The 26276-nt window shown below is 58.7% G+C and overlaps 1 protein-coding gene across 1 annotated transcript; it reads left to right on the top strand.

Moving 5' to 3' along the window:
• Window positions 1-2931: 2931 nt before the first annotated feature.
• On the top strand, window positions 2932-26013 carry LOXL1 (lysyl oxidase like 1). Its single transcript, XM_075535514.1, has 7 exons — window positions 2932-4454; window positions 17848-17956; window positions 20774-20911; window positions 21281-21437; window positions 21972-22067; window positions 24281-24396; window positions 25654-26013. The coding sequence occupies exons 1-7, from the start codon at window positions 3278-3280 to the stop codon at window positions 25658-25660; spliced, it is 1800 nt and encodes a 599-aa protein (XP_075391629.1). The 5' UTR covers window positions 2932-3277; the 3' UTR covers window positions 25661-26013.
• Window positions 26014-26276: the final 263 nt, after the last annotated feature.

The raw sequence follows: 26276 nt of genomic DNA, 5'->3' as shown, positions 1-26276 counted from the left end.
TCCACAATGAACAGAAAGGTGGGCAGTTCAAGCCCACCCAGCAGCAGTGAAGAAAGATCTGAGGACACAGGGAGTCACCATCAGTTGGAATTGACTCCAGGGTACAATGAGGATTTGGCTTTGGGGGTGTTTTTGTTGTTCTCACTGTGTCATGGTACCTGTTGGCCTAGTAGCAGGGTGGAGGTGCTTGATTTCGTCCACAGCCTTTGTCAGCCCCCTAACACCGGCTTCCTGGCTTCCTTGAAACTGGTTCCTAGCAGCAGGGGCTGGCAGTAAGCTTCAGCAACACACCTGGCCCTGAACGTGGGTAGAAGCCCCAGCCTGTAGGGCAAGGCTGAGAGAGCAGCTGCCCTCCGGCTCACCATCCTCCCAGACAGCGCCGGGCAGCCTAGTGAGAGGGAAGTCAAGTCTGCATTTGATCCATGCTCTGCCTGCCCCGGCCTCTTCAGGCCCCCACCTCTGCCACAGGACATCTCCAGCTACAGAGGTGCCTGGCCCTGCACCCTGCATGTGGACAGATGGAAGCAGGCACACAGGCCGGCCAATCGCCTGGCTTTCCAGAGCCACAGGCCTAGGCCCAGCTGGGCCTCCTCAATCACTGCAGGAGACTCAGACTAGAAGGGACAGAGGTCAGAGGGAGGGGTGCAAAGAAGGGAGGTGCCTTCTCGGGCCCCGCCCTGCAAAAGGCTCCCCTCAGCAAGGAAGGGCACAGAAGAGTAAGAAAATGCAAGAGTGGAGGGGGTCTGGAAGGCCTCTCTTCCCTCTGGGGTCAAAAGCAAGGGGAGGGGAAAGGGGCCGCTTGCTGGACGTGTGCCAGTGACTTTTCACCAATCCGCTCACTTCATCCTTCTACTTTTACCGCAAGAAAGGGCTGTTAGCCCAGGTGACAGGTTAGGGCCATGAAGCTCTGAGAGGGGAATAGACTTCGTGCCCCTTCCCTGGAAGGGCTTCAGTAGACACAGCTGGCAGAATGGCAGCCCCAGCCCAGGACGCCTATTCAGAGAACCAAGCTATGTTCAGAGCAGTTTATTCAAACAGAGCCTAACAGGGCACTTGGCTGCCTGGACTCATTGATTCCACCTTATTAAGAAAAAAAGCAAGAGCAGGAGCTAGCATTGGCTAGGGTTTCACCCAAAAGGCTCCAGGGCTGGGCCCTGATGGGGCAAACAGTTCCCCACAGTTCTGGGGCCCCCAGGCAGCCCTTACCCCCTGCCAGGCTCCCAGAGAAGGCTCTTGTCTTCTCCATTCTAGACCAATGGGGTCCCCTGACTCCACAGGCATCTTCTGTCCTCAACCAGCCCTGCCCTTGCCCCAATCCTACCTCTTCCTTTTGCCTCCCTGCCTGGGGGTACCCCAAGGCCTGTTTCCACTTTTCCTCCACCCCGGTGCTGCTGCCCATCTGGCATGAGGTCCCTACATGACTCCAGGGATTCCATGCAGTCAAGGCTAACAACGCAGGAGACAGGGAGGGGAGGTGGCTTAACCTTCCAGGTTCTGGGCCCCTGTGAGCCAGCTCCCTCCCCCCTCAGCCCCCCCCCCCCATCCTGTTTGGTGTCTGTCCTGAGCCAAACCAATTGTTCACTATCTGAGTCTGGTCAGGGGCCTGAGGCCAAAGCCACTCTGGGAAGCTGGGGGGCAGTGTTGAGTGTCTTTAGGCCAGGAGTATCACTGGAAGCTCTCCTGGATTGGAAGGTCACTATGTGCCCTGTGGCACCTGAAGCAAGCCTGAGACCTGCAGGACAGTGCAATCGTGGGCAGATGCTGGCTGGCTGGCTGTGCCCACAGGAGAAAGCCCCCTTTGGCTGGCTCTCCTGAGCTCCAGGGTTTCAGATGGAGAAGAGGGTCCAAATTACAGGCAGGTTCTTCCTACATACTTATAAGTCCAAAAGAAGGATTTCTGTGTTCCAGTTCCCAGACCAAGGATGGAGAAGGCAGCCCAAGTGAGAAAAATAGGGCTCAGAGTGGGATTTCTTGGGGCCATGGTGTCCCGATTTCTGGGATCCTTCCCATCCCCACTATTTCCAGAGGGAACAGAATCCCTCAACACAACCTTCAACGCCATCTGGTGTGACCCTCCGCTGATGTGACAACTGGACCAGGAAGGAAAAAAGGATGGGCCCAAGATCACCCTGGAACTTAATCACAGCAACAAGACCAGGCCCCCATTCTGAACCCACCTGCGACCTGCCCCTCTCCTGTACTCTATGGACAGGCGTCTCTGTCTCATAACGGTCCTACCTGGAGCAAAAGCAGCCTCTGGGTTCCAGGCTATCAGAAATGTGTGAGAAGTTGATCACACACACACAGATTCCACACATCCCATTCAGTCCAGGACCCACTCCCATTCCACAGACTGGGATAGCAAGGTCCCAAGATATGCCTACAGGGAAAAAATCCAACATTCCAGCCCCACCTTGTGCTCAGGCCTACGGATGTAGCCAATATTGGGTCCACCCTGCTCAGCAGCATCTCCCCAAGGGGGCCCACTAACAAGGCGATGTGTCTCTTAGTACTGACTTCAAGGAACGAGGGGCAAGGAAGTCCAGGGGTCCTGGAGAGAAGCTGGAGTAGACAAGAGTAAGGGTCCCATACAAGCCTAAACAGGAGGCCAGTAAGAACGGCAGGGACCAGGGATGATGGGGTCTGTTCTTTCCAGAGAAAGGAACGGGCAAGATGGTGCTACCTCCCCAGCCCTGTCCTGCCTGCCAGAGCCCCACTTACCGGGTCTAAGTCCCCAGAGGCCCCAGCTCACTCCCTGCCTTGTTCCCTTCCCAGGGGCAGGCTGTGGCTTGGCTGGGTGCGCCAGGCGCTGCTAGAGCACAGCAGCAGCGGGACAGGCCACATAGCTAAAACCCGACGGACCATAGGGCCCCGCGGAGGAAGCCCCAGCAGGCGGACCAGCCAGCTCCAAACCTCCCAACTCTCCCAGCCTGTTGCTTTTTCATTCAGAGTGAGAAAGCGCCTGCCCAGCGGCTAGCCAGTACAGGGCTGGCCATGTAAGGCGCCCCCCACCCCTCCAGGAGGTCCCTGCCCTCGCGGTGCCCTGCAGAGAGCCTCGTGCAGCCCTGGGCACCGCCCCTGCCCTGCCCTGACCCCTTGGCCTCGACATGCTGTCATCGGAGGAGTCGTCCCGCTCGGGACAAGGCCAGCATGGACAAAGCTAGAGCCGGGGCAGGCAAGGAGCCGTCCTGTCCTCGAGGCCGTGGGAAGAGAAACACGCCCAGGAGGCCGCTGCCCAGCGCCTCTCTGCTCAGCAGGCCTCTGCCGAGGGGCCACCATGGCTCTGGCCCCGGCTGGCTGGCAGCTGGGGGCCCTGGTGTGGGGCGTCTGCTGCCTCTGCGTCCCGGTGCGCGGGCAGCAACCGCAGGCGGCCGCCGCGCAGAGCGCCGACCCGGGGCGCTGGCGGCAGCTGATCCAGTGGGAGAACAACGGGCAGGTGTATAGCCTGCTCAACTCGGGCTCCGAGTACGTGCCGGCGGGGCGGCAGAGCGCCCAGAGCGGCTCCCGGGTGCTGCTGGCGGGCACCCCGCAGGTCTCGCAGCGGCGGAGCTCCGGAGGCCCCCGGCGCCGGCAGGCCCCGTCCCTGCCGCTGCCCGGGCGCGTGGGCTCGGACACGGTGCGGGGCCAGGCGCGCCACCCATTCGGCTTCGGGCAGGTGCCGGACAACTGGCGCGAGGTGGCCGTCGGGGACAGCACGGGCCTGGCCCGGGCCCGCACCTCCGTCTCCCAGCAACGCCACGGGGGCTCCGCCTCCACCTCGGTCTCGGCCTCGGCCTTCGCCACCACCTACCGCCAGGCAGCCCCGTACCCGCAGCAGTTCCCTTACCCGCAGGCGCCCTACGTCGGCCAGTACGAGAACTACGACCCCGCGGCGCGCACCTACGAACAGGGCTACGTGTACTACCGCGGCGCGGGCGGCGGCCTGGGCGCGGGGGCGGCGGCCGTGGCCTCGGCGGGCGTGCTCTACCCGTTCCAGCCGCGCGCGCGCTACGAGGATTACGGCGGCGGCGGCGAGGAGCAGCCCGAGTACCCGCCGCAGGGCTTCTACCCGGGCGCAGAGAGGCCCTACGCGCCGCCGCAGCCGCTGCAGCCGCTGCAGCCGCAGCCCCCCGACGGCCTAGACCGCCGCTACTCGCACAGCCTCTACCACGAGGGCACTGCCGGCCTCCTCGAGCAGCCCGCCTACCCGGAGCCGAGCCCCGACGCGGCCGCGCAGACCTACGGCGGCGACCCCCGCCTCGGCTGGTACCCGCCCTACGGCGCCAACGGGCAGCCCGAGGCCTACGTCCCGCAGCCGCGGCCCGTGGAGCCGCAGCCCGCGTACCGCGCGCCCGAGCCGCCCTACCTGCCGGTGCGCAGCTCCGACGCGCCCCCTCCGGGCGGGGAGCGGAACGGCGCGCAGCAGGGCCGCCTCAGCGTGGGCAGCGTGTACCGACCCAACCAGAACGGTCGCGGTAAGTGTCGCCCCCCCAAGAGGCCCGGTGCCCCCTCCCCCGCGTCCACCCCGGGGTGCAGGCCCCTCCTCCATCTTTCACCCAAGGCCGACTCTGAGCTGCTGGGGAGCCCCTGGCCCCAGTGGGCGCCAACTCCAAGTCTTGCCCATCCCCACGCATCAGTGGTGGGTGCTGGAGTCTTGCCAGGCCGGGTGCAGGGGTGAGGGGGCTCTGGAGGAAGCTCTGCCCTGTGACCTGGCTTGGGTCATCTGGGGACAAAGGGAAGGAACTATCTATCCCCCCTGCCTCTCTCAGTGGAAGCCAGCCGTCTACCCTTGGGGGTCCCTAGACCCCCTTCCCAGGGGGACACAGGGACCATGAGAAACTAGGTTCTTCGGGGACCAGGAAGGGCTCAGTGGGTGCCTCTGTTGAGGTCCCAGTCACAGGGCAGGTGTGAGCCTGGTCTGGATGGGCACGTTAAAGCAGAGGCTGGCATCCCAGGCAGGAGTCAGGCTAGAGAACCTGCTAGATGGAACAGAACACCCTAAGGGGGAGGGGGAGGTGGGAAGGGGGCTGCAAGGTGGAGACTAGAATGAGGTCCAAGAGGCATTAGCCTGGGGAGCGAATTTTAAGGGGGTGCCAAAAAAAGCTCAGTAATCAAGATGAGTAATAGTTACTGCAATATTTTTTTAGGCAACATTAAGGCAAAAATGCCTGTGATGAACAAAACACCAAACTTTTAAATAGAATCAGTAACCGCCTGTGGAGCCACATTGGAGCCTAAGGCAAAAGAGGGGTGGGGAAATCTGCAATACTGATCTGGTCTTTGCAGTTTGGCTATTTTGTTCATCATGGGTTTCTGTGCGCACGTGTGCGTGCCTGGAATGTCATTTTCAAAAACAATATTATACTGAGATCTTACCTATCTTTCCACTGAGTTTTTTGGGGGGAGGGTGGCTCCTTAAACTTTATGCTCCAGGCCAGTGTCTGCCTCTCCTCATCCTCTCCCTGGCCCTGCTGGGAGTCCCAGGAGGGAGCTGGGGCCTGGGTGTACTTCCCACTGGCTTTTTTTAGAGGGTGGGAGTGGATGATAGGCCCAAACCCTCTGCCCTGGAGGAGACAGTGGGGGCTGTTGTCACCCCTCAGATGGGCAAGGCTGCAGTGCTGTCACCAAGAGGGCTACCTCAGCAGAGGCAAAGGCCGCCTGGTGGTGTGCCCAGGCTGGAAGGCCACCGCTCATCCCCTACTCTCTTCAAACCACTCCTCCTCTGGACAGTCAGCTTTGGTCAGAGTTTTGTGCTCAGCCTCAATGGCTATGGAATTCCTGACCTGTCTCCTGCAGACTACCATCAGCGCCCTCTACCCATGATCCTCTGCTCACTCTGAAATTGCTTTAGCAGGCCCCCAGGGCACCCAAGACCCCAAGCCCAGCCACTGTCCCTAGGTCACCAGCAAGGAATGCGGCCTGTCTCCAGCCAGCCTGAGTCCAGTGTGGGGGAGACTCTGCAGAGGACCCTCCTGCCCCCACCATGGGGCTCCTGACATGCTCCCAAAGCTAAGGAATAGGCACCCCACTGGTGCCTCCTCCCCCAATCCAAGGCATGGCACTCAAATTGGGTGCTGAATCCCACTTTGCATACCTGTAGGAACTCAGGGCAGGAAGCAGCCAGGTAGTCCTTCTGGGGCATGTGAAGGATGGATCAGCCTGTCCACCCCACCCCAGGGACTAGCACAGCATCTTTGTAGCAGGTCCTCACCACCAGCTGCTCTTAGAGCTGTAACCCAAAGGGACTTGACTTAGGTCATACCTTTTCTTAGAATGCAAGACCTAATGGTGGAGTTCAGAAAACCCACCCTGGGCAGAGGCAAAAGCTCTGGCCTCTAAGACCACAGCATGATGCTGGCAGAGCCAGTTCTCTGGGCTCTGAGCCAGTGGGATTTGTAGGGCCCCTCTGTGGTCTGTCAATCCTTAAGGAGCCGTTTGATTGAGAGAGGGATGGGCCGGGGCCAGGCCGCCTCTGGAGTGTGTGTGTGTGTTTGCTTCTTAGCAAGCCAAGGCCCCTGGGCCCCAGAGTTCATTTTGGGTCAAAGACGTGTCTTCCCAGAATGTGGAGGACTCGGGAGCTAGGTCATGAGTGCTGATATGCATCAAGCCAGCCCTGCCCTGGAGGAGCCGCATTGCAGGGGGGGGGGTGTATCTCAGTGCTGAGATTGAGCAAGTGGGTGTTATAGGAGCCCAGAGGAGGGGGGTCTTCCCTCACCCCTGGTCAGCAAGAACTTCCCAAGAATTGCTGTAAGGACAGGTGAGTCAGCACCATCCTCTAGTCATTGAATCCACAGTGTGAAGGGCAGGAGGGCATGTAGGGTGGGCAGGAGCAATAGCATTTCCCCTGTCCTGGGCTCTCGCTCTCCACCCTCTAGGCCTGGGCCGTGGAAAATCCCAGCCCAGGGGAGGCCAAGCTGTGTGCTGGAGAGCAGACCCCCAGGCCTGGTGTGGGAGCCCAGGACAGATTCTCTTAGACTGACCTCATTTCTCCTGGCCTCCCCCCAAGGGGTCTGAGGCTGGGCGCTGGCAACCAGCGCTCGTGCGTGGGTGTGGATGTGTCCTCACAACACCAAACACATGTGAGCACCACCCATGGCCCTCCATGTCTGGGGGGCTTCCAAGCGCCTGTCCTGAGCCCTCAGCTTCCGCAGCCTGGGTGCCAGGGCTGACTGTGGCCCCTGTGGTACCATCTCCTCCAGCTGGGAGACAGGAAGCTGGAGAAAGGTGCAAACCTGCTCAGGGAGGCTAGCTGTGTGCCCCTGTGCTGGGCGATTCCCTCTCTGGCTCCCCTAGAGCCAGACCCGGACCCTCGGACCCTCGCTCAGCTCCCAGCCTCCTGCCCCTGCCCCTGCCCCTGCCCCATCCCTCACTCTCTCCCGCCAGCCTCAGCCTCTGGAAGCTGGGCGTCACAGTGCCAATAAGTCACTCTGGGACCCAGAAGCCCAGCGCCCTCCTCCCAAGGCCTCCTTTCAGCCTGGCCCAACTCCCTGCTCCAGCTACCCCATGCATGTAAAGTGGGGCCAGCTGCCTGGCCACCTTACTTCGGCCCCTGTGGCCACTGAGCCAGCCTTGGGTGGCGTGTGTCCTGCCTCGGGTACCAGGGGCAAGCTGCAGCTGCCTCCTCCCTGCTCCCTCAGCCCCCTCCCTCCCGCTCCAGTCCTTCTGTGCCCTACATGTGCAAATCATGTGACTCCCACAGACTCTCCAGACAAAATCTACATGCTCCAGAACCAAAAGCACCTCCTCCCTCCCCCAGGTCTCCAGGCCCTATGGGTGCTGGGCTGTCCCTGAGGCCTGCGCACTCTCTCTGATGCACACCCAAGGACACAGTAGGTTAAGGGCTGCGTGCTTCAAATCAGGAGAGGGAGGAAGCCATCTCGTTCAGTAAAGATCTAGAACCTTAGAAACCCCTTGGGGGCAGTGTTAGTCTGCCCTCTAGGGTCGCTATGGCAGTGGGTTGGGTTTGGGTTTTAAATCCACACCAACGTGTTCATGCACTCAGCCACTATCCAGAGACTCCATCCAGAGAAAGGCCTGGTGATCTATTTCCGGAAAACCAGTCACTGAGACCCTGCAGAGCACAACTCTGCCTGGACACACGAGGTCACCGTGAACCAGCACGAGCTTGAGGACAACAAGCTTATGCACCTACCTGGAGCCACCCTGCCCCTACTCCCACTGCCTGGGCCCCCGTCTGCCCTGGGCCTGCCCACTGCCCAGGTGCTTCGTCTCCCATGGCACACTCTACTTTCCTGCCGAGTCCCAGAATTCATTGCAGTGGCCACACAGAAGTCACAATTATGAGGTTGGTTAGGGTAGTTCACAGGAGGGGACTGCTCAAGTTCTTCAGTCAGGATTGTTTCTTCTCATAGGCAGGTCATTCTACCCTTCAGCCCCTTGGCCTGGCCTCTGTCCCATTTGGGCAGTGTTACAAAACTCTTTTAGGGCTGCCAATAAATGCCCAAAGGGCATGCCACTCCATTGGAAGCCTCAACATGAAGGCATTCTGCTCCAGCTCTGTGGGTCAGCAAACTCAGCTCCTCCAATCAAGTGCCCAGAGGTGCCCCACTCCACAAACCAGCCTTCTGTTCCAAAGCTCTGTGGACTTCGATATCCACCTCTCTGTCTCAGGCTCTGGTGCCTGGTGCTGCTCTTCAGACTCCCCTCTTGTGTCAAAGCTGTCTCCTGGATCACACTGGCAGTAAGACTCTCTCCTTCCTGCTTCCAAGATGGCTTGTTTTATATGCAGTGAGAAACCACGCACAGTTAACTGTTGACAGTCCTCACAGATGAGCCACATGATCCAATCGGTACCCTCCCCCTTCGGACCCAGATCCATCTGGCAAATGAAGGTCATTTGGTGGAGATAACACAGGCTGTGGCTAGAAGGGCGTATTAACTAGACCACAGGGCTGTGGGTCGCTGCCAAGGAGGGCGGAAGCAGCAGGCCTCTCTGCAGCAAGATCCCAGACTTAGAGCCCTGAGGCTGGGACAGCGACAGCTACCCTGGTCCTTTGCTGAGGCGCCTCTACTGAGTTTAGCGGCTGAAAGGCAGCGTCCCTTCCTCTTCCCAGCAAGGCAGGTTGCCATCCTTTCGCTACAGATGAGAAACCAGAAGTCGGGGAGCAGGGGGAGCAGCTGTGTGTGACAGAACCAGGCTGCAGGCAGAGCCTATGCTTGCTGCTTTGCACTGAGATGACCTAGGGGACTGGTGCTTGGTCACAGGAGCGTGTCATGAAGACGGGGGAGGCAGGCCAGCCAGGCTGTGAGCACGGGGCGCCTCCACCACCATCCTCCGGGGAGACTGAGACTGACGTTTCTTGAACACTCGTTGTCTTCCCTACTTCCGCCAGTAGCCTGTGGGCAGGCACTGTTATCGGCCCCTCTTTATAGATAAGGAATCCCTGGTGGCCCAGTGGGTTATGTGTGGGGCTGCTAACCACAAGGTCAGGGGTTCAAACCCACAAAATCTGTGGGAGAAAGCGAAGGCTCTCTGGTTTGCTGTCTTGGGACCCCCAGGGCAGTGCTAGTTTGAATGCACTCTGGCAGTGGCGTGGGGGTGGGGGGGTTACAGGGAAGGGGAGGAGGCCCTGGAAGGTGCAGAAGGTTAAGTGCTCAACCACTAGCAGAAAGGTTGGCAGTTCAAACCCACCCAGGGGGCCTCAGACCACAGGCCTGGAGATCCACTTCCACGACCTCACAGGCTTGGAAACCCCGTGGGACAGGTTGGCCCTGTACCCAAGCATCAGGCCACAATAGAGAGGGGCAGGCCCTGGGTGACCGTCCCACAATTCTAGATGGTGGAATCAGGACGTGAGGCCATGTGACTCCCCATCTTGACACCAACAGCTGCGCCTCATCATCTGAAACGTGCCTGGGTCCTTGAACACCCTGCACTTCATGCCTCCCCCATCTCCTTGATCATTCATTCATTCATTCCGTAGTGTTTGTGTGTTATACCCAGAGCTGGCCGGGGAGGGCTGCGGGGACAGAGGGCTCTGGGTCTAGGGTTTGCTGGCTCGTTCTTATCACTCCAGACAAACAGACACGCGGTGCTTATACTCTGCTGCTGTCCTTGTAGCCTTACAAGGAGAGTCACCCATAATCCTCATAGCGGCACTAGGCGGTGTCTGTCCTTCCCATTTTAAAGATGGGGAAACGGAAGCCCTGAGAGGTGCAGCACCTTGTCCAAGGTCACCTTCCTCTAAGCCCTGAAGCGTGTCAGGTTGTTCCTTCCAGGCGAGAGAATGTTGTTCCTTCCAGGCTGAGGGCTGTGTGAGCTTCAAGGACAGAGGTCTGGGTCCTTGTCCCGCCTCCCTGTCAGACAGTCGAGGGTCACTGGTGGGTGGACAGACAAGTTATGTCCTAGCAGCCTCATCCCAGGCTGACTTCCTGCCCCCTCCCGTCCCCCGGCTGTCACCCCTCCTTCTCTGCCTCCTGCCCACACACTGGCCCTTGCAAGAAGAGGCCACTCTTAGGGTCAATAATAACAACAAACCCACTCCTGACAAGTCCCTGCCTGTCCGAGCCACGTGCCATGTACCAAGTGCCTATACCCCAACTAGCAGGCCAAGCCCTCGTCTCCATTCTCCGTCATCCCTCCATCGTTTTGCAGGTGAGGACAGTGAGGCTTGAGTTCTGAACGACCTCGTTTGAGCTGAATTGACCGTCCGCCCGCTGGGTGCTCTCAGCCTCGCCTGCTCCTCCAGTACCGGCACCACCTGTCTCAGGGCCCATTGCTTTTCTGATATCTGAAGCCCTAAAAATCCAAAATTTGGATTTTGCCTCCAGTTAGAGGTATCTTCTGGGAGTCTGTTTTTTCTTCTCCTTGGCTTTCCCCTAATACAATCTCATATCCATTGCCTACCCTAACATTATCCAATTTACACTTGATATTATGCAAATATACCCTGAGGGCCTTTTTGAGGTGAGGGGGCCCGGAGTAGGGAGCTATGAGAACCTCTGGCCCTCCTGACCCCTGGGGTCTCCAGCCATCACTGCCCTCTGCGCTCAGAGGAGCTGCCCCTCCCACGTAGATCCCCGGTCCGGGTCCACCTCACCTCCCATCCCAGCCAAGAACAAATGGAAAACTCCCCAGGGCAGCGGCTGGAATGGGCAGGAGAGGAAGGGAAAGAGAAAGGAAAGGCGGACCCGCCCAGCAACCCACACCTGCTTCCAATTCCGGTGCCCGGCATTCCTGTGGAGGAGCAGCGCAGGGCGGGTAGCCGGGTGGGAAGGGGGAGGCCATTCTGGCTTGTCTCCTCAGCAGGTCTGACCGAACCCCTCTTTGCAGCTGGAGCCAAAGGACCTTTTTTGTCTGGGTTCAGGATTGCAGTGTGAGGCAAGGGCTGGGCCCTATTTTCCCCTTGTTCATGGGCATCCCAGAAAAGCATCATGTCCATTCAGAAGAAAAGCCCCCTGTCACTGGGGTCAAAGGTCAGAGGGGATTCAGATGGGGCAAGGGAAGCCTGAGCTGCCCTCACCAACCCAGCTTCAGGGGACGGTCTACCTCTCCCACCCGCCCCACCTCTGCTTGCTGGGTGTCCAGCCCTAAAGGTCATCTTCCTGAGACAAAGACTTTGGGACTCAAGTCCAGCATCTGCGTGGCCACAAAGCCTACACTCACCCTGACCCTTGGTGGGGTGCAGGCATGCTGAGGGTATACAGGGCTCAGTCCCCGCCTGCTCCCTGCCCTCATCCAGGGTGCAGAGTGGTCCTAGCCGCTCCCTTCTCCCCACCTCTCCAGCAACAAGAACTTGCTACGCACTCAGACCTGGGCCACGGGGAGATGATGCCCAGCCCTGCCCTGGGGGCACCTGCCAGTCAGGCCAGAATTCACCCCTTCAGTAACTGTGCGGAGGAGTGCCTGCCTTACCGTGTCCTGAGCACGGGTCTAGGGTGGGGTGTTCTTCCAAAGGGAGTTGGAAGTTCCTTCCCCGTGGGAACGCTATAAATAGATGCAGAGAAGGGGTTGGAATAGAGGAGAGGGAGCAGAAGGGGGGGTCGGGCCTTCTTTGAACCAAGACTGGAAGGCGGCAAGTGAGCAAGCGGTCAGCCCTCTGGGGGAAGGGCATTGCAGGACCCCGACCCTGGACAGCTATGTTGGGGATGGGCAGTGGGGAGGCAGGCAGGGAGACGTGAGGGGGCTGTTAGGGCCAAGCAGGGGGAGGGTGTCACAGAGTGGGTGGAAGTCACCTCCAGGCCACAGCTTGGAGGCTGCTGGTCTGGCCGATTAGAGAGGAAGAGAGGGGCCAGGGATGACACCAGGTTCTTCAGCCTGTGCAGCTAGAGGACGGGGCGACCCTCCGATGAGGTGGAAAAGCTGTGTGGGAGGTACAGTCCAGGTCGCTGTGAGGGGCTGCAGGGGCTGAGCCCGCGTTGAAGGCGAGGGGCAGGAAGCAGGGACAGGAAGTGGGGGGGGGGGCACAGAAACAAGGCTGTGGAAAGAAGGTGACTGCTCACAACAGACCCATCGGTTCCTGCTGGCCCGTGCTCCTCCTCCAGCCTGGGCTCCTGAGATTAGGGCGGTTTGCATTCCATGTTCCATTGTCTGCTTCTTGGAGCACGTCGCTCTGGAGAAAAAATTTTGCAGGAGACCCGGTTCATTGCCAGGAGGGGAACAAGTGTGGGCAGTGAGTGAGCCAGCCCAGCAAGGGGGCGGGAATGTGACCCAGGGCCCTCCTCCTGAGCAGGAGGGAGCAGATTCCTAATGAAGCTGGAAGGATTTAGGTCAGATGGGTGGGAGAACTTCCTGACAGCTGAGGGGGTACCTAGCTGTAAACGTTGTGAGAGGGCTCAGTCTCTTGCCCAAGTCTAGAAAATGGACTGAGTAGCTCCAAATGCATTTTCATCTCCAAGTGTTTATTGATCCCCCAGACCTGGCCCAAAGAGCAGATTGCCAACTTCCCTCAACCGGAGGAAGGACTGACTCTGGGGCAGGGTGGGGGTGGGGATGGGGGTCAATGGGCTAGGATCTGACCCCAGGGAAGACAGTTGCTGACCACACCTCCTGCCGTGTGTTGTCCAGCCAGCCTGGGGCAGGAGGCCAGGGTGGGCTTTTCCTAAGCATGTTGGATCCCCAGAGTCAGCTTAGAGGGTTTCTGCTCAGGTCCTTCCATCCAGCTGTGTGTCCTCCCTGCCCTCGAGAGTCTGGATCAGCCAGCCGAGACAAGGGCCACCCTCAGATCAGTGGCTGCCACTGGAATGGCATGGAGATCCCGATCACTGGCACCTGTGCCCTCCCCAGCAGAGCAGCCTGACTGTAGCCATCTCAGTGGCCGCTCGGCCTGCGACTTGGTGTGTGACCACCGGCACCCCTGGCCTGGGATTTCTGCGGACTGGGCCTCTGTGTCTAAAGCCCACAGGGTCAGCATGTCATGCCTGAGGAAAGGTGTCCATGGGGGGCGGGGTGGGGGGCGGAGGTCTGACACAGGGCCCCAAGTCATGAGTGTCTGTGGGGCAGTTAGATGGAGTAATGGGGCACTGAGGTGCAAAAAAGGGGCCAGGCTTGGCCAGAGTCACGAAGAAGGTCTAGCACAGCGTCCACCGGGCTCCTGTCTGCCTCATGAGAACAGAAGGCAGCATGCTGGTGGAGACCAGGGTCTCAAGCGCCTCTGAGCAAGATGAGACTTCTGAAGCCAGCCCCCTTTAGTGGAGCTGGGGGCTGGGGAAGAAGCTAAGGCTGGGGAGGGGGCCCAGTGGTTAGAAGTGGAGCCAGGTACGCACACAGTTCATGGTGGTTTGATGGATCCAGGGGTCGGAGAGCACTTGGGGTCCGCCACCAGGAGCCTGGGCAGATGTGAGCAGTGGGATCCTATTTAGCAACAACAAGCAGGGAAATAAATATGTCTTAAACATCTATCCGCATTGGCTTAAAAAAAATCAAGAGACAGTATAAGAGCTACAGGACAATAACATTGGTTGATTATTTAAAAAGAAAGTGTAAATTGCTGTCAGGTGGATTCTGACCCCTGGGGAGCCCGGAGGCGACCTGTGGGCCACAGGGACCGCAGCAGTGTTGGAGCTAGGTCTCCAGGCCTTTCTTCTGAGGAACTCTGGGTGGACTCAGAGCGCCAACTTTTCAGGGAGCAGCCAAGTGCTTCTCATTTGCATATCCAGGGACAACCCCTTCTCAACACCCCCCCAAAAAAAACCCCACAGACCCACCCCAAATGCCCTGCAGACTTTGTACAGAAACAACAATGGTTCAAGGACATGTCTGAGGGTCAGGAGTGAGGACCAAGGTGAAATGGCTGTAAGTTAGGACCGGAAGGGAGCCCAGCAGAGAAGAGTGGCCATGGGCTGCTGGGCTGCAGTGACAATTGTAGGGGAGGCCCTTCTCTGCATCAATAAAAATGGGGCGAATCTGGGGGACATTTTCATTGGAGGGCCTCCAGCTGCTGGCCCACCCGAGCACCAGAAGAAACACACCCCCATAGCAAAAGTCCCCTCTTCAGTGCCCCAGCCTTTGGGGCAACCCAAACCTGCCTTTAGCATGCACACTTCTTGGATGGGGGTATTCACGCTGGACTGAGGGTAATTGGACTTCACCCAACACAGGCCACCCCACCAGCCCCAAACAGCAGAACAGCACCCCTGCCCCAACATGCTCCCCGCCTCCTCCCAGCACTACCTCCTCCCCCTCTGCCCAAGTCTGATGGCAATGACAACAGGGCCAGGAACCCAAGTCCTCTGGCCTGGCTGCTGGTGGAATGCCCCCCGTGGAGAGCAGGCCTTGAAAGGCCACCTTGTTCCTACTGGGAAAACATTCCAGCTGAGAGAGGGGCCTCTGTACCCTGGGCCCTCAGCAGGGAATCCCTGAATCTGGCCTCAGCTCCCAAGGCTGCCCTTCCTCCAGCAGCTTCCCCCAGCTACTACCACCGAGTCAATCAGGCTGTGGGATGGGGTTCAGAGGGGTGTCGGAGGGGAAGGAACCAAGAAGACAATGAAAGGATAGCAAGAGTGATTCCATTTTGATGAAGTTTTCAAAGCAGCCAGGAGGAGCCCTGGTGGTTACATGTAGAAATGCTAGCTGCAAGGTCAGCAGTTCAAACCCACCAGCTGCTCCACAAGAGACAAGATGAGGCTTTCTACTGTAAAGAGTTACAGTCTAGGAAACTCACAGGGACAGATCTACTCTGTCCTGTAGGATCGCCAAGAGTCAGAATCGACTCAATGGCAGTGGGTTTTGTTTGGGAAGAAGGTGCCACACGTTTGGTGATAGCAGTCGGACCATTGGTTGCCTTCGGGGATAGAAGGGGAAGTGGACATGGCTGGGAAGGCAGGAGAGCCCTGCCGGGGTGAGGAAAACCTGCTGTAGCTTGACTGTGGTCGTTAAATGAGAGCATGCCCTTGTCAAGACCCATCAACCCACACTCCTGAGATCCTTGGATTTGACTGTGTGTCAGTTATACCTTTAAAGGGGGGTGGGGGGAGGGGGGAGTATCGAAAGGAAATGGCAAGGGAGAACTGGAAGGAGGTTGGAGCTTGGGAACGCCTCCTGGGACTGCCCTGATTCACTGTGTGGCCTTGGGCAACTTCCTTGCCCTCTCTGATCCCCCGTTTCCTCCAGCACCTCCAAAGGCTATCCTGGTGTCTTGGGGGATGCAGTGGGTGGAGCACATGTGTAGATGATTCGGACAGGCATCTCTTAAGCCACCAGCCTTTAAAGTAGCTCGAGTGAAAGGCAGAAGGCTCCCCACCTGGCCCTGAAATTCATCAGCAGTGGGAAGAGAAGTTGATCATCTGGGGCCAGGTTCAAGTCTCAGACTGCCCTGCAGTCCCAAGCTGTCTGACCCTCTTCTGACCCATCACTGGGGGTGAACACACACACCACCACCACCACCACCACCACCACTTCCACCCCCTTTCCCAAAAGCCCACCTCACTCAATTGAAATAAAAAAGAGTCCATGATGTCAAAACTAGTCCTTTTAAGTGCCCTTTTGAGTGCTTTACAACCAGAGCTTTAGCCCCATCTGTGCACACACAGCAGGGAGGCAGACAGATGTGGGCCTTGGTATGTATCCGGCCTGCCTCCGTCTGTGGCCAGGTCAGAGCTCTCTGACCCAGCTTGGGGCTCAGGGGAAGCCACTGGCCCCATAGAACCTGGGTTTCTTATTTCTCTGGTTCTCCCAGCTTCCCTGCACTTCACAGCCAGCTCATGGAATGGCTAGAGGCAGGGCTGGGCCAGAAAGGCTTTGTAGAGCCATCTGGGCAGTGTTTATTGAAAGTGGGCCTAGGCGGGGAGGCAGGCTGTCTGGTGCCGAAGGCTGGGTCCCAGGAGGCTTCAGGCCCAGCTGATGGCCACCCCAACCCCCACTCCATACACACACATGTGGCTGAGCAAAGATGCTTGGGTGGCGGTAAGTGTGGGTGGATGGTCCTCCTGGCCCCTCCCCAAAGGCTGCCCCCGGACTGAGGGTGAGAATAAGCTCCCTGCTTGGCAGCAAGGTGGCCTTTTCCTGAGGGCCCCTTGGGGGATGACTGCAGACATTCCTAGGGGCTTGGCTAATACATGGGAGCTTGACTCGCCAAGCCGGCCCCCATCAGCCAGGAACCACCTCATCGTCACCCACCCTGCGCTCCACGCTGCCACTTCGTTCCCAGTAGGTGAGATCACCAGAGGCGCCTGGACCAGGCCCCACATGAGGCCGAGGCCCCAGAGAGGTCATGCGAGATGGTGGCGGGAGGCTGCAGCTCGGGGTGCAGGCAGATGCCGCCATTTACCCTAGGAGCCACAGCCACCTCCTAGGTCTCATCTCTCAACCGGAGGCCGACAAGACAGTTTGGCCCCAACAGGAGGGGCTGGGAGAGTACCAGAGTGACTCAAGTGCCCCCACCCCAGCCCCCCTCTTCCACACTCCATGGCCTGGCCTCCCTTCCCTTGGCCTCCCCAAAGCTGAGTGCTCTAAAACAGTAAGAGAACTTACAACCTCATTTCACCCCACCCTGTCATTCACCTCCCCAGGCTCCTGGGGTCTCCTGGGCCCCCCTGCTGGCCCACCCTCCCCACGTAAGACCATGCTTTTGTTCTGGTTCAGGAACGGGTGTGGATACCTGCATATGATTTCCACTTATTCCTGATTATGGGGACCAGTGCCTTCATGGGGGGAGAGGTGGGGCCCCTCTGGGAGAACCCAAGGAATAAGCAGTCCATCAGGGTGGCAGTGGTCTCCCGACTGCCCAGGGCACTTGACCCTAGGTCAGGGGAGGTGTGGGAGGCCAGGTGCAGAGGATGCAGACAGGGAGGCTGAAGGCTGGGAGTGGGGCAGAGGTGTGCTGCCAGGAAAAGAGGCCCCCGAGAGCGTTGGCTGGGTGCCCAGCTTAGGACCCTGCACTGTCAGCAGCTTGCTTGGGGCTGTGTTTTCCTTCCATCCCCTCCCTTCCTGTCCACTCTGAGTTCTGCCAACCCAAACGCACCTGGCTCTGCCTGAGAGCCCTCTGCCACCCATTCCGGGCCGGAAACTCAGGGCTGGCTTGGTGGCCTGTGAGTCCACTGAGGGTGAAAGGAAGAGGACCAGAGGACATGGGCGGGGAGTGGGGGGGTGGGGGGGCAGAGGCTGGGGCTTAAAGGACCCGGGCCAGTGTCTACCAGGAAATCGCTTAGTTGGCTCAGCCCTGCCTCTGGATCTTTGTTCATGCTGTTCCTCAAGGGAAGCTCTGTCTGCCTTGGGGACCTTGCTCCTCCCCAGCCCTTCCAGGAGGTCTCAGTAACTCCCACATCTTGGAGCACCCTGGGGGATGGTCCTAACCACACACCTAGCTCGGGGCGGGAGGCTTCCTGGAGGAGGTGACAGAACAGCAAAGGGTATTCTCTGACAGCCAGACTCCCTCCAATACCACGTGCTTCTCCCACTCCCTGCTTCAGGTCTCCCCGACTTAGTCCCGGACCCCAACTATGTGCAAGCCTCCACCTACGTCCAGAGGGCCCACCTGTATTCCCTGCGCTGCGCTGCGGAGGAGAAGTGTCTGGCCAGGTAAGGGGCTGAGGAGCATCCAGACAGACCCTCAGGAGTCCCCCGGTTGCTCACAAGCTGCAGGACCTTGGTCAAGTGCCTGAGCCTCTCAGGACCTTGACCTCGTCATCTGCTGGCCTGTCTCCAGGGAGCCAGGCAGGGAAGGAGCGCAACCTCATTATCTGTGAGTGATTTGGCTGCCTCCCAGGCTTCTAAATGTATTCACAGTAGTCTCCTCAAATGTACGTGCTCTGCTGGGGGTGGGGGCATCTCAGAGAACTAGTTAAAGATAATATTCACACATTTCTTGGGTTGGCATCACTCTATGCTGAGAGTACTTACCAGGAGCTTTCAAATAGTTCCTGGAAAAATGGCATTATCTCTTAATGCCAGTTTTCACAAACTTTTGAACCCTCTTTCATATATCTTTCTTGGATGCTCTTTCTTTCACGTCTACACCCTCCATTTGCATTTGTTTTTAGAATCTGAGAAACTCCTTCAATTCCCAATGTTTTCCTCAACGCCACGCCGAGTCACTGACTGCATTCTGGTCATTCCCGGGCTGTGATAGGCTCAGGCGCTCGCACCAGGATGCAGACTAACTCACTGCTTCCTTCATTGAGAAAGTTCCTCTGGAAAAAGCTCAGATGACCTACACCCTGTAATTAGTGATGTACTGGACTTATATTCTGGTCCAAAGCCAGTCCGAGTGGTCTGATCACTACCTGGCTGTGACGGGCTCAGGAGCTCACACCAGCATGCAAACGACTCACTGCTTCCTTCATTGTGAGTCTCTCTGTACCAGAGAGAGAGATCCCAGCTGAAGTCAACAGTGTGATCAGTGATGTGGTCGAGTTACGCTTCTAGAGCAAGTTTCGCACACAGGCTGGCAACCAGCAGAGTATGTCTGGCACCGGACCAGGGACCACGCTTGGAGAACCACTCAGCCTATCACATCTCCGTTATCCTCGGACGAGAGTGCACTGCTCCTGTTAGAATTTCTCCAGCAACGAGGCCGGCGACAGACATACGGTCACTACCTCCTCACCCCACTATCCCCCGGGGGCTGAGGAAGGAGCCTGGGCTCTGGGCTCTGGCCTGGGGCATCTCCTGGGGCTGGCTGGAGGGAGCGGCCCCTCACCCAGGCTGCAGTGACAGACACAACCTGGAGTGAGTGGAAGGGTCCACAGGCCGGGCCTGTGGGAGGCCAGGTTGGCAGTCTCAGGCATCCGAGCAGGCTGGCCATAGGTCTGCAGACCTCGAAACCTCATAGACCTGCAGCCCTGTGGCGGGCAAGCCCTCCAAGATCATCCGCAGTGTAGTCCATGAGCGGGTGCCAGTCGGCGCACTGCACACACAACCTAGAGAGGGGCAGCAATGTGCTCCAAGTCTCACCGCAAGCTTGTGGTCAAGCTGGGCCTACAACCTAGACCCAGTTAGTTTCCCACGGTGTGTTGAGCTCAATGCGCAGGGCCAGATGTCTATGCGCAGAGGAAAAGAGAATGTTTTGTTCCAACCAGACACAGACAGATTCCAGGCCTCCCCCGGATCGGGCGGAGGGACTTTCGTTCTGGCCGACTCTCAATGAAGGAAGCAGTGAGTCGTTCTGGAGCCTGGGCCGCCTGTTGTCCAGACACCCCTCAGAGAGCAGCTAATCCTGCCTGAGCTGGCCTAGCTACCTCCTTCCGCCGGCCTCAGGACCAGATGCCTCTGAGCCCAGAGGAGCCTTCCGCCTGCCCTCCTCCTGTCATGCATGCACATGCACACGCCTCTGTCTTTCTGCGTGTGTCTCTATCTCTGTGTGCATGTGTGTGTCGGTCTACTGGCCTCCCCTCCCCTGTCCCTTCTCTCTTTCTCACAGGGACATCGGAGGCCAGCACGTGAATGACAGTGTGGAGTCTGTGTACCCCGTGAATAGAAAGGCCCCATGTGCTGGCCCTGAGCACACAGTCAAAGACTGTGAGGGACAGGACAGGCCACCCAAGTCCCCTAAGAGGGCCGCCAGGGCAGACTCCTGGAGGAGAGTTGCCTGAGTTGGGTTTGGGAGCTTGGGTGAGCTTGGAGTCCCGGGCGGGCGGCAGGAACTGCCTGGGGGAAAGCACGGGGAAAGGGCAGAGTCTTGCCCGTGTGAGGGCCTCCGAATGACCCTGGTGGCCATGGTATGTGAGGGGACCCAGAACAGGAGGAGTTTTTGACACTGAGGGGCTTGAGCCACACAGTCAAGCCGTGATTTGCCTCAGTTGAGAATTAGGGTTGTCTCTGCAGGAGAGAACATTTCTCAGACCCGTGACCAGTCTAGTCCAGCGGTTCTCAACCTGGGAGTCGGGACCCCTTTGGGGGTCGAACGACCCTTTCACAGGGGTCGCCCGATTCATCACTGTCGCAAAATGACAGTGATGAAGTAGCAACAAAAATAATGTTACGGTTGGGGGGGTCACCACCACATGAGGAACTGTATGTAAGGGTCGCAGCATGAGGAAGGCTGAGAACCACTGGTCTAGTTTCTCAAAGCAGCCCCCGCACCCACCCAAATACTTAGCACACCCACTGCCCTCTCACAGGGGCTGCTCCCAGCTAAGAGTCAGATGCAGGTTTCAGGGGACCAGTGGGCACTGGCTTCAAGAAGACTCCACGCTCTAGACCAACAAGGGTCAGCCAGTCACCCAGCCCCCCAAGGTCAAGAGAGAGGGCAAGAAACCTGAGCCTCAGATGGGAGACTCATGCCAGGGGGGCAGGACTAGAGGCCAGGAGCTGGGCCAAGGGCTGCTGGAACCCACTCTGGAGTCTGGATCACTGTACCCCAACTCTGCTCCTTGGTCTCCCCACCTGTCCTTGCAGCACAGCTTATGCCCCTGAGGCCACCGACTACGACATGCGGGTACTGCTACGCTTCCCCCAGCGCGTCAAGAACCAGGGCACAGCGGACTTCCTCCCCAACCGGCCTCGGCACACCTGGGAGTGGCACAGCTGCCACCAGTGAGTGTGACCTTGGAAATGCCCATGCTGGGGGCAGGATCTCTGCCAAGAATGGGTCCCTGGGGCAGGAGTTTCTCAGAGAAGCCGTATAAAGACACTGAGCTGGGAGGGCCACATGGGGTCAGCCTTGAGAGGGGGTGGAAATAGCTGGGGTACAGGGCCTTGCCCAAGGCAGGCCAGTATAGGTGGGGAGCCCCAAAAGAAGCGAGGGCCCCAGAAGCAGCTCTCCCAGGAGCGCCTGACCAATGGGGAACCCCAGAGGTGCAGCCCAGTGGGACGCAGGAGCCTGTGTCAGGGCTGGGACATCGGTCCCATGTCAGGACAGGAGGGAAGGCCCGTGGTGACGGAGCCCTCCTCTCTCTGCCGCAGGCATTACCATAGCATGGACGAGTTCAGCCACTACGACCTCCTGGACGCAGCCACGGGGAAGAAGGTGGCCGAAGGGCACAAGGCCAGTTTCTGCCTGGAGGACAGCACCTGTGACTTTGGCAACCTCAAGCGCTACGCATGCACCTCTCATACCCAGGTCAGGCCTCGGAGTCCAGGGCAAGGCCTCAAGGAGCACGGGCGGGGAGGGAGCAGGGCCCAGGCAGAGCCCCACTGGAGACTGACACCTGCCCAGGTTCCTGCCCACTGCAGCCAGAGTCCGGCCCCTCTCACCAGCTCTCCCACCACCTCAGGGCCCTGCTGGGGCCTCTCCCCACTGCCCAGGCCCCTCCCATACATCCTACTCGTGGGAAGAAAAAAACACTCCAAGAAAGTCCGGGTGGGATGATCTTCCGAGTGCCCATTTACCCACCCTGATCTGCCTTTCCATCCACCCACCCGCCACAGGGGGCGTCCATCCCTCCCTCTCCTGCCTGTCCTCTGCCTGACCGCTCCCTGGCTGTCCAGCTCGAGAACCCTGCCCTCCGTCCTCTTACCCAGCTGGCCTCCTCTTTCACGCTACTTCTCTCTCGCTTTCTCACCCATCCAGGGGTCCATAGCAGGTCGGGGGGTGGGGCAGGACATCTCTGATGGGACCAGGCGCAGCAGCCTCTCTTCCCCCGCCTGTCCATAGGGCCTGAGCCCCGGCTGCTACGACACTTACAACGCGGACATCGACTGCCAGTGGATCGACATCACTGACGTGCAGCCCGGGAACTACATCCTGAAGGTGGGTGTCCAACCAGGTGGGCCTGCTCAGCAGCCCTCCGATTCTGAAATAGGTTTCAGCCTCGGGTAGGCTTCCTCCCTCAGCAGAGGCCTCATCCTGAGGCTGCCCACCGAAGTTTCCCCTCCCCACGGGAAGGGCTTCATCCCAGGCAGACACGGCTTCTTTCCGTAAGGACGCCCAAGGTGGCGCAGGGGGTGGAGACCTTGTGTCTGAGAAACGATAGAGCCACAGAGAGCAAGGAGGCTGGGGGAAATCTGTGTGGTCCATTCCTGTGACTCCAGGCCAGGGAACCAGGAGACACCTGGGAGAGGACATGTCCCTCCTTCCAGAGTTGGTCCTTAGAGTGACGGTACTTCTGTGGCATGAGCTCATCCAGCCCAAGTCCCTCCTGCCCCCGTGTAGGGCCACCACCGCTGCCCTTGCTGGGGGCATGGGCAGAAAAGCAAGCTCAGCGTACACAGTGGCCCTCGGGCCAGCTGCAGGCCGTGCAGGTGCTGGGTGTGGTGAGCACCCCTCAGTCGCTCTGGATGCTGGGGAGACATGAACAGAGAAGATGGGGAGACAACTCAGGTTGCTGGTGAGGCTGCATTCAAAACACAAGGATCCGGAGTCCTCCGTGCAGCCCCAGCCCAGCACTCTTGAGGGCGCTGCCCAGCCTCATCCAGGGGCGGGCTGGAGGAAGGCCTTCCCAGTCTGGGCATTGGGTGATACGCCAAGTTAGTCAGACAGTCCTGCCCTCACGGCTGATCTATCAGGTCTGACTCCTTCCCGACCAACTGTGTCTGGTATCCGACATGCCACTGTGACGTGAATGGCAGTAACAGAAGCCAAGGTGGGAGGGGGCACTGGCTGAGGGTATGTGTCATGCTTCTCAAGGGTTCAGCACTTGTGAAATGACGTCATTTGCCAGTTTTGCGATCTGACGTGGTCATCCTCCATTTTCATACAGTGCCACGTTTCACGCTGCCTGATCCTTCACACCCAACCATGCCGCTAAGTGAGGTGTAGGTGTAGCGTGATCGCATCTTCCCTCACTGTTCTGCACATTAAGGTGACCCCTAGCCCAATGAGGCCCCACCCTGAGTAGGCCAGCATTTAAAAGGCTTTCTTGTGTCCGCTATCAGTTTCCATCAAAAACAAAACAAAGCACACTGCCATCAAATCAGGGCCGACTCATAAGAACCCCTGTGGGTTTCTAGCCTGTAACTGCTTACAGGAATAGAAAGCCCAGTCTTTCTCCTGTGGAGAGCCGCTGATGGTTTTGAACTGCCAACCATGCGGATCACAGCCCAAGTCGCAACCACTACACCGCAAGGGTGCCTACTGGTTTCCCAGGTAACAAACTACTACACACTGGGTGACGTAAAACAACAGAAACTTATTCTCTCAGCATTTAGGAGGCTAGGCAGCCCCACCCCCACCCTGTCAGCAAGGCGGGGGTCCTCTGGAGGCCCTGAGAGGGAACCAATCCCAAACTTGCCATTGAGACACAGGACTCTGGCTCCTCCAGGTTACTTCACTCAGCCTTCTCTGTGTCTGTCTGTGTCCCTGCCTCCTCCTGTAGGGACACCGGTCCATAGACGGAGGGCTCACCCTAAATCCATGAAACTTCGTCTCAAGAGCCTTAACTAACTACATCCGCAAAACCCCTGGTTCCAGTTAAGGTCCCAGTCAGGTTCAGGGTGGGTATGAATTCAGGGACCCTCTTCGATCCATGGAGGGAGAAAGCTGAGCCCTCTTCTCCCATCAAGATGTGTGTGCAGCCTCAGGGCCACCGTGAGCAGCAGTCAACTCCAAGGCCACAGGGGTCTCAGCCCACTGGATGGCCAGCATCTGTTTGGTTTGTTTTTCAGTGAGTGTCAGGGGCACCCTGGCCCCACGCAGGATGTGCCATGCTGCAGCAGACAGGCCCTGATCTAGAAGGGGCTCCAGGTGACAGCTGTGAGTCTCAGTGTTGGCCGGGAGAGGCACCAGATCCCTACTTGGCCCCTTCCTCACACCTGTGTCTTCCAAGGCCCTCCCCAGCCTCTCTGACCGTGAGTGCTGGACAGGCCCCCGCCCAGGCTCTGGCTCTGCCTCTGGCAGCCGCAGCTCCTCCGAGGGGCTGCCTGATGATGCTTGCACTGTGCAAGGTCCTACTCCAAGCTCACACAGTGGCCAGGTGATGCACGCCCCCCCCAGCTGCACCCCTCTCTCCCGCCCTCTTCCTGCAGGTGCATGTGAACCCCAAGTACCTAGTGTTGGAGTCTGACTTCACTAACAACGTGGTGCGATGCAACATCCACTACACAGGTCGCTACGTGTCTGCAACAAACTGTAAAATTGTCCAGTAAGTGCTCACCAGCCCCCGCCCCACCTTCCCCTCTCCTACCTGGGGAGCAGACTGGCACTGTTGGGTCCCCTCGTTGGTCCAACAGAGCTGCAGCTGGGGCAGCCCACCACCTGGGTAAAGAGAGCCTTGTCCAGACCAGCCCGCACTGACACACGTAGCAGGGCTCAATCCCGGGGGGGCTGCTTGGGGGCCTCATTGTCTGACTCCAGAAGATTTCTCAAGGGGAAGCCAGCAGGGGGCAGCAGGATCAGGACTCACTGTGGGACCAGGCTTAGGGCTTAGTTGGGTGACCAGGCTCTGGGCCCCTTGAGAGGCAGCTTTTAACTAGACTGTTACCGTACCGCTCCACTAGTGGCTCACAAGCCCACGCATAATTACAAATGAGAACCAAAGTCTGGAATTCAATACAGAGATTGGATTTCTTGGGAAAGGAATTAGATCAGAGTTGTCCAGCATGTAGAATGTGTCAGAACCACTGGCCCCTGCCCCTCCCTGGGAGCTGGCTTCTTAGGCAGTGGGGTCTCAGGCCCCTGCCCACTGTCCAGTCAGCCATGAAGTCCAGGGAAGGAGAAGGAAGAGGCAGCAGGTGAGAGAGGGGGCTGTGCAGTGGGGGACATGCTTCCACTCATTCCCCCATCTGCCTCCTGCTGGGAATGGGGGATGGAAGTGGTACCCCATTTCCCAGGCAGCACCGCGGGGAACCTTGACCCTCCCCTCGCTGGTCCTACCTCTTGGCTCCCCTGGGGCCTGTGGGCAGCAGGGCAGGCCAGGGCCCTTCCCCTGAGCCCTTTACATAAGTGCTTGGAAAGGGCTTGTGAGCGCTCTGTGGCTCTGACCACAGCCAGGCAGGCGGCCGGGCCAGCACGCACAGGAAGCCCGAGGAAGCTTTCCCAGAAAGGCCAAGTGGCTGACGCCTGTGGCTTTCCGTCATGTTTCTGAAGAGGAAAGGGAGGATTTATTTTACTTTATATTTTAAAGTACTGAATTAGAAGAGAAAAAAACAAGAAAGAAACTACTTTGGACAGTAGCAGCTCTGCTCCCCATTGTGCGGGCGACCACCTGGGAGCAGACCCTGCGTGGGGCAGGGCCCATGAGCCCTCTTCCAGGAGCTGCTGGGCCAGACCGGGAGCAGCTGCCTCTCCTGAGGGATGTTCATGCAGGGGGCTGGGGCTGGGGCGACCCTAGCTGGGTGCCTAGCTGGGGAGGGGACGAAGCCCCCCAGCCTGCCTGTGACCTGCTGTCTTTCTCCTCTAGGTCCTGATCTCAGAGGAGCTGGACAGAGGGCCTATCTCGCCCCTTCCCAACGGGCTCCGCTCCCCAGGCGGCCCCCCTGCCACAATGCACCAGGCCCAGGGGACCGTGCCCCAATCCAGCCATCGCCAGGGCCAGTTGGATGCCCGGCGTCCCTCCCTGCCGGCCTCAGGGAGCAAACGGGGGCCAAACCCACAGGGATTCCGGGTGCCAAGTCCATGTGTGTTTGTTTTGGGGGTTTTTTTGTGCTTAACTTTTCTCTAAAACTTTGTTTTGTTGGTTGCTGGTTTTTATTTTTTAGATTTGGCCCATACCACAGAGCAAGAGTGCCCGGTGTGGGCTGAATAAAATAGGGTTTTTCTACCCTGTGCCTCTGCATGTGGCCTGCGGCTCAGGGGAGGCCGTTTGTCTCTGCATCCTGCCTGAGATGATCCAGGAGGGGCGCCAGCACATGGCTGGACCATGAGAGCCAGATGCCTCATTGTGAAAATCCAGCCCATGGCATGGGGGATAGACACCTCCCAAAGGGGGAGGGGGGATACTGCAGCACACCCCTCACCAGCTCCGTCACCCACTTTTTCACGGCCCCACCCCTTAGGTCCTGCCTGAAGCCCAGGCTCCCAGGC

Source organism: Tenrec ecaudatus, chromosome 17 (genome assembly GCF_050624435.1).
Source record: "Tenrec ecaudatus isolate mTenEca1 chromosome 17, mTenEca1.hap1, whole genome shotgun sequence".
Classification (NCBI taxonomy): domain Eukaryota; kingdom Metazoa; phylum Chordata; class Mammalia; order Afrosoricida; family Tenrecidae; genus Tenrec; species Tenrec ecaudatus.
The sequence above is the reverse complement of the archived record's forward strand: the minus strand, read 5'-3'. Positions and strand labels throughout refer to the sequence as shown.